The sequence below is a fragment of the Strix uralensis genome, chromosome 38, assembly GCF_047716275.1.
Source record: "Strix uralensis isolate ZFMK-TIS-50842 chromosome 38, bStrUra1, whole genome shotgun sequence".
NCBI lineage: Eukaryota > Metazoa > Chordata > Aves > Strigiformes > Strigidae > Strix > Strix uralensis.
The window spans coordinates 927,668-939,756 of NC_134009.1; the positions used below are offsets into that span (position 1 = coordinate 927,668).

At 68.5% G+C, this 12,089-nt stretch overlaps 2 protein-coding genes across 2 annotated transcripts; both read right to left on the minus strand.

Annotated features, from left to right (window-relative positions):
• On the minus strand, positions 1-6,944 carry KEAP1 (kelch like ECH associated protein 1; the record flags this gene model as incomplete). The annotated part of the gene is given in 6 exon segments (XM_074854698.1): positions 1-153; positions 233-438; positions 1,507-1,735; positions 1,738-2,191; positions 4,767-5,442; positions 6,899-6,944. Coding segments are annotated over 5 exon segments (1,630 nt in total), but the record flags the coding sequence as incomplete, so codon positions are not given.
• On the minus strand, positions 5,415-11,585 carry S1PR5 (sphingosine-1-phosphate receptor 5). Its single transcript, XM_074854566.1, has 3 exons — positions 11,516-11,585; positions 8,516-9,544; positions 5,415-5,442 (listed from the first exon to the last, which is right to left on the minus strand). Exons 2-3 carry the CDS (start codon positions 9,517-9,519, stop codon positions 5,415-5,417), a joined length of 1,032 nt encoding a protein of 343 aa, XP_074710667.1. The 5' UTR covers positions 9,520-9,544; positions 11,516-11,585.
• Positions 11,586-12,089: the final 504 nt, after the last annotated feature.

Below are 12,089 nucleotides of genomic sequence, written 5' to 3' on the forward strand. Positions count from 1 at the left end.
AGACGGTGACGCCGAGGGCGCTGCGCCGGTACCGCATCGGCGCCACGAAGCTCCAGGCGTCCGTCTCCACCTCGTAGCGCTCGGTGCTGTTGAGTTGGTCCGTCCCGTCGTACCCCCCCATGGCGTAAATGCAGTTATTGAGGGCGCACACACCTGGGCGGGGGGGGGCAGTGGAGTTAGACCCCCCCTTAATTCACTTTAGGGCCCCCCCCAAGCCGCGCAGCGTCCTCACCGGCGCCGCTGCGGATGGTGGCCATGGGGGCGATGGCTCGCCAGGCGTCGTGCTCGGGGTGGTAGCGCTCGGCGGAGCTGAGGCGGGTGGTGCCGTCGAACCCCCCCACGGCGTAAAGGAGGCGGTTGAGCACGGCCACCCCCACCCCGATCCGTCGCGTCAGCATCGGGGCCACCAGCTGCCACTCGTCCCTCTCCGGCTCATACCTGGGGAAGGGGAGGGGGGGGGACACACACATAAAACAACACCCCAGGGTGAGCGCAGGCCCCGATTAGAGCCCTAATACCCCCCCCCCCCCCCCAATTAGAGCCCTAATACCCCCCCCCCCCCAATTAGAGCCCTAATACCCCCCCCCCCAATTAGAGCCCTAATACCCCCCCCCCATTAGAGCCCTAATACCCCCCCCCCATTAGAGCCCTAATACCCCCCCCCCCCCCCCCCAAATTAGAGCCCTGATTTCCCCCTCCCCGCCCTGTGGGGCTGGGCTTGTGTTATCATTTTGTTAGCTCCCCCCCCCCCAGAAATATGTGTTGATTAGCCCAGGGGGCGGGATGTGTGTCGTCCCCCCCCCACGCCGGGGCAGTCTGGGGTTTGTGTTATCAGCCCTGGGGCAGGTTTGTGCCCCCCCAGGGCAGGTTTGTGCCTCTCAGGGGCAAACCTGCCCCCCCACCCCCCTCCAGGGCAAACCAGGACTTGTGGTTTCAGCCCCAGGGGCAGATTTGGGGACTCCCAGGGCCAATTTGTACCCCCCAGGGCTCACATTATCAGCCATGGGGCAGATTTAGGCCCCCCCTGGGGCAGATTTGGGCCCCCCCAAACAGACCAGGACTCATGTTATCAGCCCCAGGGGCAGATTTGGGGCCCCCCAGGGCCATTTTGTGCCTCCCCAGGGCAGACACTGGCTCATGTTACCACCCATGGGGCAGATTTAGGACCCCCCAGGACAGATTTGGACCGCCCCCCCAGATAAATTTAGACCCCCCCTGGGGCAGATTTGGGCCCCCCCAAACAGACCAAGGCTCACGTTATCAGCCGCAGGGGCAGATTTGGGGCCCACCCTGCAGCGGATCTGGGGCCCCCCCGCGGCAGACCTGCCCCCCCCCCAGGGCCAAACAAGACCTATTATCAGCCCCAAGGACAAATTTGGGCCCCCCCAGGGACAAATTTGGGGCCCCCCAGGGGCAGATCTGCCCCCCCAACTCCTCAGAGCAGACCTCCAACCCCCTCTAGACCTCGTGTTACCACCCCAGTTCACCCCCAGCCCCCCCCCTCACCTTTCCACACTGCTATGGTGGATACATCCATGCGACCCCCCCACGGCGTAAATCATCCCATCGATGACCCCCACCCCGATACGGTTGCGGGGGACGCTCATGGGGGCGCAGGGCGACCACTGGTTGGTCATGGGGTTGTAGCAATCGATGGCGGCCGAGTCCGTGTTCCCATCGGGGGAATTATTCCGCCCCCCCACCGCGTAAAAAAGCCCCCCCACCACACAACCCCCAAACCGCTCCGGGGAAGCTGGAGATCGGCTAAACGGATCCAGGAACCGTCGTGGGGGTTGTAGGCTTCGAGGTAACTTAACGACTGGCGGTAATAACCGCCGGCGGTGTAAATGAGTTGGCCCACTTTGGGCGTCCGGCAAGGTAACACCTGCGTGGCTTTATGTAAAGTTAAATCCTGGAAAATTTGCGCCAGGTAATCCTTGGAGCGGGTGTCGGAGCGGAGGATTTCGCATTTCTGGAGCTGGGTTTGGAGGAAGTTGGGGGTGAGGGAGTGGCAGCGCACGGCGCGCAGCAGCGCCTGCACGTAGGGCCGCCGGCTCGGGCAGTCGTGCTTCACCCAGTTGATGCAGGCGTGGAAAACCTCCGACTCGCAGCGCACGTTCAGCTCGTCCTGGCTGATGAGCGTCACCAGTTGGCAGTGGGACAGGTTGAAGAATTCCTCTTGTTTCGAAACCTGGCGGGGGGGGGGACAAGGAGTGAGGCTTGGGGGGGGGGGACACACGGCAGCCCCCCGAAACTCGGCACCGGCCCCAAACCCTGCGCCCAAGGCGACGGGCGGCCTTTGCCCCGCGGGTTTTGCTTCAGTTGTGTGTTCCCTTCGGGGGGGGGAGCAATGGGGGGGCCCCCCCAGCTCTGTGATACCCCCCAAGTTTGTATGAACTGGGGTGGGGGCGCCCAGATCTGTGACAGCCCCCCCAAACCTGCCAGCCTGTGTGAAAAGGCTGTGGGGGTCACCCCAGCCCTGTGACACCCCCCAACAGTTTGTATTAAATGGGGTGGGGGCCCCCCCCAGAGCTGTGACACCCCCCCAAGTTTGTATGAACTGGGGTGGGGGCACCCAGATCTCTGACAGCCCCCCCAAACCTGCCAGCCTGTGTGACGGGGCTGTGGGGGTCACCCCAGCCATGTGACACCCCCCAACAGTTTGTATTAAATGGGGTGGGGGCCCCCCCAGATCTGTGACACCCCTCCCAGTTTGTATTAAATGGGGTGGGGGCCCCCCCGGATCTGTGACACCATGTTTAATGAGGTGGGGGGGGCCACTCCTCAGGTCCTGCAGCCCCTGGGGGGGCTTCTCCCTGCTCCCCAGTCCCAGGGGTCTCCCCCTGATCCACCCCATCCTCCTGGGGGGGGCGCTCCTTATTGCTCCCCATCCCCCTCATCCTCCTGGGGGGTTCCTCCCTGCTCCCCAAATCCAGAGGTCTCCCCCCAGCCACCCCATTCTCCTGGGGGGCTCCTCTGTGCCCCCCCATCCCAGGGGTCTCCCCCCCCATCCTCCTGGGGGGCTCCTCATTGCTCCCCACCCCCCCATCCTTTTGGGGGGGGCTCCTCCCTGCTCCCCAAATCCAGAGGTCTCCCCCCCACCCCGCCATCCTCCTGGGGGGGTCCTCCCTGCTCCCCCTCCCAGGGGTCTCCCCCCCATCCTCCTGGGGGGCTCCTTCCTGCTCCCCCTCATCCTCCTGGGGGGCTCCTCATTGCTCCCCACACCCCCATCCTCTTGGGGGGGCTCCTCCCTGCTCCCCAATCCCAGGAATTCTCCTCCCCAAGCCCCCCCATTCCCTCGAGGGGGCTCTTCATTGCTCCCCACTCCCTCATCCTCCTGGGGGGCTCCTCCCTGCTCCCCCTCATCCTCTTGGGGGGGGGGCTCCTCCCTGCTCCCCAAATCCAGAGGTCTCCCCCGCACCCCACCATCCTCTTGGGGGGGGGCTTCTCCCTGCTCCCCAATCCCAGGAATTCTCCTCCCCAAGCCCCCCCATCCTCCTAGGTGGCTCCTCCCTGCTCGCCCTCCCAGGGGTCTCCCCCCCATCCTCCTGGGGGGCTCCTCATTGCTCCCCACACCCCCATCCTCTTGGGGGGGGCTCCTCCCTGCTCCCCAATCCCAGGAATTCTCCTCCCCAAGCCCCCCCATCCTCCTAGGTGGCTCCTCCCTGCTCCCCCTCCCAGGGGTCTCCCCCCCATCCTCTTGGGGGGGCTCCTTGTTGCTCCCCACCCCCCCATCCTCTTGGGGGGGGCTCCTCCCTGCTCCACAAATCCAGAGGTCTCCCCCGCACCCCACCATCCTCTTGGGGGGGGGCTTCTCCCTGCTCCCCAATCCCAGGAATTCTCCTCCCCAAGCCCCCCCATCCTCCTAGGTGGCTCCTCCCTGCTCCCCCTCCCAGGGGTCTCCCCCCCATCCTCCTGGGGGGCTCCTCATTGCTCCCCACCCCCCCATCCTCTTGGGGGGGGGCTCCTCCCTGCTCCCCAATCCCAGGAATTCTCCTCCCCAAGCCCCCCCATCCTCCTAGGTGGCTCCTCCCTGCTCCCCCTCCCAGGGGTCTCCCCCCCATCCTCTTGGGGGGGCTCCTTGTTGCTCCCCACCCCCCCATCCTCTTGGGGGGGGCTCCTCCCTGCTCCACAAATCCAGAGGTCTCCCCCGCACCCCACCATCCTCTTGGGGGGGGGCTTCTCCCTGCTCCCCAATCCCAGGAATTCTCCTCCCCAAGCCCCCCCATCCTCCTAGGTGGCTCCTCCCTGCTCCCCCTCCCAGGGGTCTCCCCCCCATCCTCTTGGGGGGCTCCTTGTTGCTCCCCACCCCCCCATCCTCTTGGGGGGGCTCCTCCCTGCTCCACAAATCCAGAGGTCTCCCCCGCACCCCACCATCCTCTTGGGGGGGGGCTTCTCCCTGCTCCCCAATCCCAGGAATTCTCCTCCCCAAGCCCCCCCATCCTCCTAGGTGGCTCCTCCCTGCTCGCCCTCCCAGGGGTCTCCCCCCCATCCTCCTGGGGGGCTCCTCATTGCTCCCCACACCCCCATCCTCTTGGGGGGGCTCCTCCCTGCTCCCCAATCCCAGGAATTCTCCTCCCCAAGCCCCCCCATCCTCCTAGGTGGCTCCTCCCTGCTCCCCCTCCCAGGGGTCTCCCCCCGCCCCACTCCCCAAATCCAGAAGTCTCCCCCATCCCAGCAGCTCTCCTCCCCAAGCCCCCCCCCATCCCCTCGACAATCCTCCTCCCTCCCCTCCCTTTTGGGGGTGTCTGTGTCCCCCCTCTCACCTCCCCGAAGTGCCTGTAGATGTACTCGCGGGCTTTCTGGCGCAGCTCGAGGCAGCCGATCTGCTCGGCGAAGTTGGCGATGCCGATGGCGTTGCTGGGGTGCAGCTGCTGCACCAGGAAGTGGCAGCAGGCGCGGACGACGCTGTCGATCTGGTACATGACGGCGCCGTTCATCACGTGCAGGACGCATTTCTCCCCCACCGAGATCGACGCCGTGTAGGCGAATTCCACCAACCGCTCCATCACCCGCGGGTGAACCCCTTCGATGGGGATCACCTCCATCCCCCGTTCTCGCAAACCCGTCGTAAACATGGCTTTAAAAACCGGGCTGGACGAAGCCAAAACGATTTTATGAGCCGGGAAATCGGCCGGAGGGACGTCGCGGCGGTAGCGGACGCGCAGGGTGACGTCGCAGAGCTGCCGCTCCAGGCGCAGTTGGTTCATGATGGCCAGGGCGGCTTTGGGGTGCTCCTCCAGGCTGTAGCTGAAAGAACCCGACCCCCCCGGGGAGGGGGTCACCTCCGCTTGGCATTCGGGGGGCGGCGGCGAGGAGGAGGAGGAGGAGGAAGAAGAGGAGGAGGAGGACATGGCGCCAGCATCGCAGGGCCCCCCCTGGGGTGGGGAAGGCAGAAGGGGGGGGGGGGTGGCTTAGGAGGGGTGGCGGGGGGATGAGAACCTGCGGAGAGAGAGGGGAGGGGGTTAGAGGGGGGGGGGGGGTGATGGGGAAACTGAGGCATGGGGAGGGGGCAGAGACTCAGCCCCAGGACACAGGGGGGAAACTGAGGCACTGGGGGGGGGAGAGACCCCCCAGATCAGCCCCAGGACACGGTGGGGAAACTGAGGCATGGGGGGGGGCAGAGGGAAGGGACACCCCCCCCCCCCCCCTCCACACCAGTGTGTGCTGGGGAAACTGAGGCACTGGGGGGGGGGAGACCCCCCCCAGATCATTCCCAGGACACAGTGGGGAAACTGAGGCACTGGGGGGGGGGGGAGACCCCCCCAGATCATTCCCAGGACACAGTGGGGAAACTGAGGCACTGGGGGGGGGGGGGAGAGACCCCCCAGATCATCCCCAGGACACGGTGGGGAAACTGAGGCACTGGGGGGGGGGGGGAGAGACCCCCCAGATCAGCCCCAGGACACGGTGGGGAAACTGAGGCATGGGGGGGGGGCAGAGGGAAGGGACACCCCCCCCCCCCCCCTCCAGTGGAACCCCCCCTCCACACCAGTGTGTGCTGGGGAAACTGAGGCACTGGGGGGGGGGAGACCCCCCCCAGATCATTCCCAGGACACAGTGGGGAAACTGAGGCACTGGGGGGGGGGGGGGAGAGACCCCCCCAGATCAGCCCCAGGACATGGTGGGGAAATGAGGCACGGGAGGGGGGGCAGAGGGAAGGACACCCCCCCCACACACACACACACACACACCAGCGTGTGCTGGGGAAACTGAGAAACTGGGGGGGGAGAGACCCCCCAGATCAGCCCCAGGACACGGTGGGGAAACTGAGGCACGGGGGGGGCAGAGGGAAGCGAACCCCCACCCCCCCAGACCAGCCCCAGTGTGTGCTGGGGAAACTGAGGCAACGAGGGGGGGGGAGAGACCCCCCCAGATCATCCCCAGGGCACAGTGGGGAAACTGAGGCACTGGGGGGGGGGTCAGAGGGAAGGGAGACCCCCCCCCCCCACGCCCAGCATGCACTGGGGAAACTGGAGGGGGGGGGCTCAGGGAAGGGCCCCCCTAGATCCCCCCTGGCTCATTGTGGGGAAACTGAGGCACGGGGGGGTGTTAAAGGGAAGGGCCCCCCCTCCCCGCACCCACGGGGGGCACTGAGGCACGGGGGGATCCCCCCTACCTCCCCCCCCCCCCCCCCCAGGTTCCCGTGGCGGGCCCCCTCCCTCCCCGCACCCTCCACCCCGGGGGGGGTCTCTCCTCACCCGTGATCCCCGTGTTTACCGGGGGGGGGGGGGGGGGGGGGCGGGCTCCGAGGCGCCAGGGCCCCCCCCAAACACCCCCCACCCCCCCCAAACCGCGTCCTGGGGGGAGGGTTCCGGGGGCGGGGCCGGGCGGGGGGTGTCGGGGGGGGGGGGGTCAGGGGGTTCTCAGGGGGGTGGGGGGGTCCCGGGGGTCTCACCCGGCCATGGCGCGGCCCCGGCAGCGGCGGGATGCGGCGGGGGGGGGGGGCGGGGGGGGCCGTGACTAAGCAGCGCGCGGAGCCCCCGCCGCGGTAAGAGTCCCCGCGGCCACGCCCCGCCCCGCGCGTGACGTCAGCGCCGCCACGTCCCGCGCCCGCCCCGCCAGAATAAGAGTCCGGAGTGGGGGCGGTCCGCTGGCGGTGGCGTCACGGGGGGGATCGGGGTGTCACCGGGGGTGTCACCGGGGGTGGGGGGAGGTCCCGGTGTCCCCCGGGGTTGGGGGGGGGCTCCAGGTGTCACCCGGGACAGGGATCCGCCGGGTGTCCCCCGTGGGGGTCCCCGTGTCACCCGGGGGGTGGGGTCCTGCCGGTGTCCCCCGTGGGTGTCACCCTGGGGGGGGGGGGGGGGCTCCCGGTGTCCCCCCGTGGGTGTCCCCGTGTCGCTCGGGGGGCTGATGTCCCTCGGACCATCCCCGTGTCACCCGGGGGGTGGGGTCCTCCCCGTGTCCCCTCCCCGTGTCCCCCGTGGGTGTCCCCACGCTGTCGCGGTTCGGGGGGGCCGAGCGAGGCGGGGGCGGCTCCGAAAAGGCCTTTTATTAAAAACTCGTTACAAAACCGGCGGGGGGGGGGTGTGACAGGGGGACACGGGGACAGGGACGCCCCAGCCCCCCCCCCCCCGGACCCTGTCAGTGCCGGGGGGGGGGGGTCACGAGAGTGTCCTCGTGGGGACAGGGATGGGGACAGGGTGGACACAGGGACAGGGACAAGGGTGGGGACATGGGCAAGATGTGGACAAGGACAGGGACAGGGACAAGCGCGGGACCAGGGATGGGGACAGCGACATGGATGGGGATGGGGACGAGGACAGGGTGGACACGGGGACAGGGATGGGATGAGGACACGGGTGGGGACGGGGACAGGGACAGAGATGGGGACAGGGTGGGCACAGGGATGGGGACAAGCACAGGGATCAGGGATGGGGACAGGGACAGGATGAGGACACGGGGACAGCGATGGGGACAGGGATAGACATGGTGACAGGGACGGGGACAGGGATGGGGACAGGGACAAGATGGGGACAGGGATGGGGACAAGAACAGGGACGGGAACGAGCACAGGGTGGACAGGGGGACAGGACACGGGTGGGGACAGGGCCAGGGCTGGGGCCAAGCACAGGGACCAGGGATGGGGACAAGGAAAGGGACAAGCGCAGGGATCAGGGATGGGGACAGGGACAGGATGAGGACACGGGTGGGGACAGGGATGGGGACAGGGACAAGATGGGGACAGGGATGGGGACAAGAACAGGGACGGGAACGAGCACAGGGTGGACACGGGGACAGGACATGGGTGGGGACAGGGCTGGGGCCGGGGCCAAGCACAGGGACCAGGGATGGGGACAAGGTGGACACAGGGACAGGGACAAGGGTGGGGACAGGAATAAGCGCGGGGCTGGGGACAGGGACAAGCGCCGGGCTGGGGACAGGGATGATGCCAGCACCCTGCCCCGCCCCCCCCTCACCCCTGTGCCGCCCCCCCCTTCCCCTCCCCCCCCCCCGCCACTGGTGTCCCCCCCTCCCCCACTGGTGTCCCCCCCCCCTCCGCCTCCCCGACGACCTCCCGGAGGTGCCGCCACCGCCGCCACCTCCACCGCCACCGCGTCCCCCCGCGCCGCTGCCGTCCCCCGTCCCCCCGCGCCGGTGACACCCGCCGCCGCGCAGCAGGCGCAGCACGGCCCGGCACATCTCCCGGCTGGTGCCGGTGTAGATGAGGGGGTTGAGCAAAGAGTTGGCCATGGCCAAACCCAAGAAGTAGTCGGCGTGGTAGAGCACCGCGCACGCCCGCGGGCAGCACCAGGCGTCCAGCAGCAGGAGGAGGAAGAGCGGGGACCAACACGCGATGAAGGTCCCCACCACCACCGTCACCGTCTTCAACAACGCCGGCGATTTCGGCGAAGGGCGGAGGTTGGCCGATCGCCGGACGGCGCGGTAGAGGCGAGCGTAGAGGACGACGATGGTGAGGAGGATGGCGAGGAAGACGGCGACGCAGAAGAAGACGTAACGCTTGGAGTAGAGGGGCAGGACGGTGGAACACGCCGGGAGGTCGCCCAGGCAGTTCCAACCCAACCCCGGCAACGCCGCCAACGCCACCGAAACCCCCCAACTGGCCGCCACCAACGACCACATCCGACCCCTCTTGTCCCCCCGCGTCACCCGCACCCGCGCCATGGTGAGGTGACGCTCAACCGCGATGGCCAACAAGCTCAAGACCGACGCGGCCAAGGTGAGGAAGACTCCGCCTTCCCGCAAGAACCACAACGCCGGCGTCAACCGTAAGGTGTTGGCGCCGGAGAGGACGATGTTGGCGGTGTAGGCGACGCCGGCCAACAGGTCGGAGAGGGTGAGGTTGCCCAGCAGGTAGAACATGGGCGAGTGGAGCTTCTTGGTCCTCCAGATGGTCACCAGCACCACCAGGTTCTCCACCACGATGAAGCCGCAGACGAGGAGGAAGAGGAGGGTCTCGGGGCGAAGGCCGCCCCGGTAGCGCCCGGCGTGGAGCTTCCCGGTGTAGTTGTAGTGGAGGGCGAGAACCGCGTCCTCGGGGAAGGGCCCCGGCGCCATCCTGGGGGCGGCTACATGGCGGGAGCTGGAGGGGGGGGGGGGGGGGCAGGGGGGGTGAGCGGGTGCCCCGAGAGGGGTGTGCACCCCCAAAAGGGCGGTATGCGTGGGCACGCTCGCGAGCGCGCATCCCGAAGGGTCTGTGCACACTCGCACGCTTGTGGGGGTGCACCCCAAATGGTTCTGTGGGGATGTGAGCTTGCGAGCGTGCACCCCAAAAGGTCTGTGCACATTTGCACGCTTGCGAGCGTGCACCCCAAATGGTTCTTTGGGGATGTGAGCTTGCGAGCGTGCACCCCAAAAGGTCTGTGCACATTTGCACGCTTGCGAGTGTGCACCCCAAATGGTCCCGTGGGGATGTGAGCTTGCGAGTGTGCACCCCAAAAGGTCTGTGCACATTTGCACACTTGCAAGCGTGCACCCCAAATGGTCCTGTGGGGATGTGAGCTTGCGAGCGCATACCTCAAAAGGTCTGTGCACATTTGCACGCCTGTGAGCGTGCACCCCAAATGGTCCCGTGGGGATGTGAGCTTGCGAGCACGCACCCCAAAAGGTTTGCGTGCAGGTGCGTGTGTGCAAGCGTGCACCCCAAATGGGCTGTGTGCATGGGCACTCGCAAGCGTGCACACTGAACAGTCCCGTGGGGATGTGAGCTTGCAAGCGCGCGCCTGAAAGAGCCATGCGCTTGCACACACTCGCAGGTGTGCACCCCAAAAGAGCTGTGCGTGTGTGCACGCTTGCAAGCGTGCACCCCAAACGGTTCCGTGTGGATGGGAGCTTGCAAGCGAGCACCCCAAAGGGCCCGTGTGCATGTGCACTCGCAAGCGTGCACCCCAAATGGTCCCATGTGGATGTGAGCTCGCAAGCGTGCGCCCCAAAAGGTCTGTGCACGTGCGCGCGCTTGCAAGCTGCACCCTAACGGGTCCGTGTGTGCGTGTGCACGCTTGCGGGCGCGCACCCCACAGGGTTCCCAGGCACACACGCACCCCACGGGGTCTGTGCGCCCCGAAGGGTTGGTTGTGCCCCCTGCGCGCTTGCCACCGTGCACCCCAAACGGTCCCGTGTGGGTGCGAGCTTGCGAGCGCACACCCCAGAGGGGGTTGTGCACCCCGAACGCTCTCCCGTGCGTAGGCGAGCGAGCCCGGGGGGGGGGGCCTGCGCGCACGTGCGCGCTTGTGGGCCTGCACCCCACGGGATATTCGCACACGCGTGTGCTCGCGACTGCGCGCCCCGCGGGGGCTGCTGTGCGCGCTCCCGTGGGTGCTCGCCCCACGGGGACCCCCCACACGCACCCATGGGTGCTCGCCCCACGCGTGGGCTCCCCCCACCACCACGGCGGGCGCCGGGCGAGCCCGGGCGAGCGGCAGCGCGTCGGGGGCGGCCGCGGGGTCCCGCCATGGGGGGGGGAACCTGCCCAAATATTTGGGGTGGGATGGGTGCGGCCGGGCCCCACGGCGCTGGCGGGGCCCACCCTGAGCCCCACAGGAGGGGATGGGGGGGGCAGGAGCTATGGGGCAGGATAATGGGGGTCAGGGGAGCTGTGGGGCAGGACTGGGGGGGTCCAAGCAGCTATGGGGCAGGATAATGGGGATCAGGGGAGCTGTGGGGCAGGACTGGGGGGGTCCCTGCAGCCGTGGGGCAGGATAATGGGGGTCAGGGGAGCTGTGGGGCAGGATTGGGGGGGTCCAAGCAGCCGTGGGGCAGGATAATGGGGGTCAGGGGAGCTGTGGGGCCGGGACGCAGCTCCAGCCCCCGCCGTGGGGCAGCTGTGGGGCTCCCGGTGTCACCCCCCAGCGCCGGGGGGGGCCGAGGGGGCCGTTCCCGGGGAGGGGGAATGGGAATGGGCCCCCCCAGCCCGATAGCGCCGCCCCCCCCCGCTCCTCTCCGTGCCTCAGTTTCCCCACTGCACCCTCCCGGTATCCCCCCCCCCTCCCGCCCCGTCTGCGTTCCCCGCGTGGGGTGGGGGGGTCCCTGCCGGTCCCGCCCCCCCCGGACTCACCGCGGGACCCGGCTCCGCTCCGCCGCTCCGCGCTGGCTCCGGTGAGGCGCGGCGGGGCCGGGCGGGGCCGGGCGGGGCCGGGGGGGGCCGGGAGGGGGGCGGGGCCGCTCCTCCCACCCCCCACCCCCCCTTCCGAGACCCCCCCCTCGCCCCCACTGCGGGACCCCACTGGGGGGCACCGTCCCCACCCGGACCTGAGCCCCCCCCAAACCCCCACCCAGAGCCCCCCAACCCTCCCAGATCCCCTCCAGGAGCCCCCCCAGATGTGCCCGAGCCCCCCCAGATGTGCCCAAGCCCCCCAAGAGATCCCCAACCCCCTCTGCATGAGCCTGAGCCCCCCCCGATATGCTTAAACCTCCCCCCGATGTGCCTAACCCCCCCCAACACGCCCAAGCCCCCCCCGATGTTCTCCAGCCCCCCAGATGTGCCCGACCCCCCCCGATGTGCCCAACCCCCCCAGATATCCCCCAGCCCCCCCAGATACACCCCACACCCCCAGATGTACCCTGACCCCCCCCGATGTGCCCAGATCCCCCCCAGATGTGCTCCAGAGGAGCCCCCCCCCCCCGCCCCC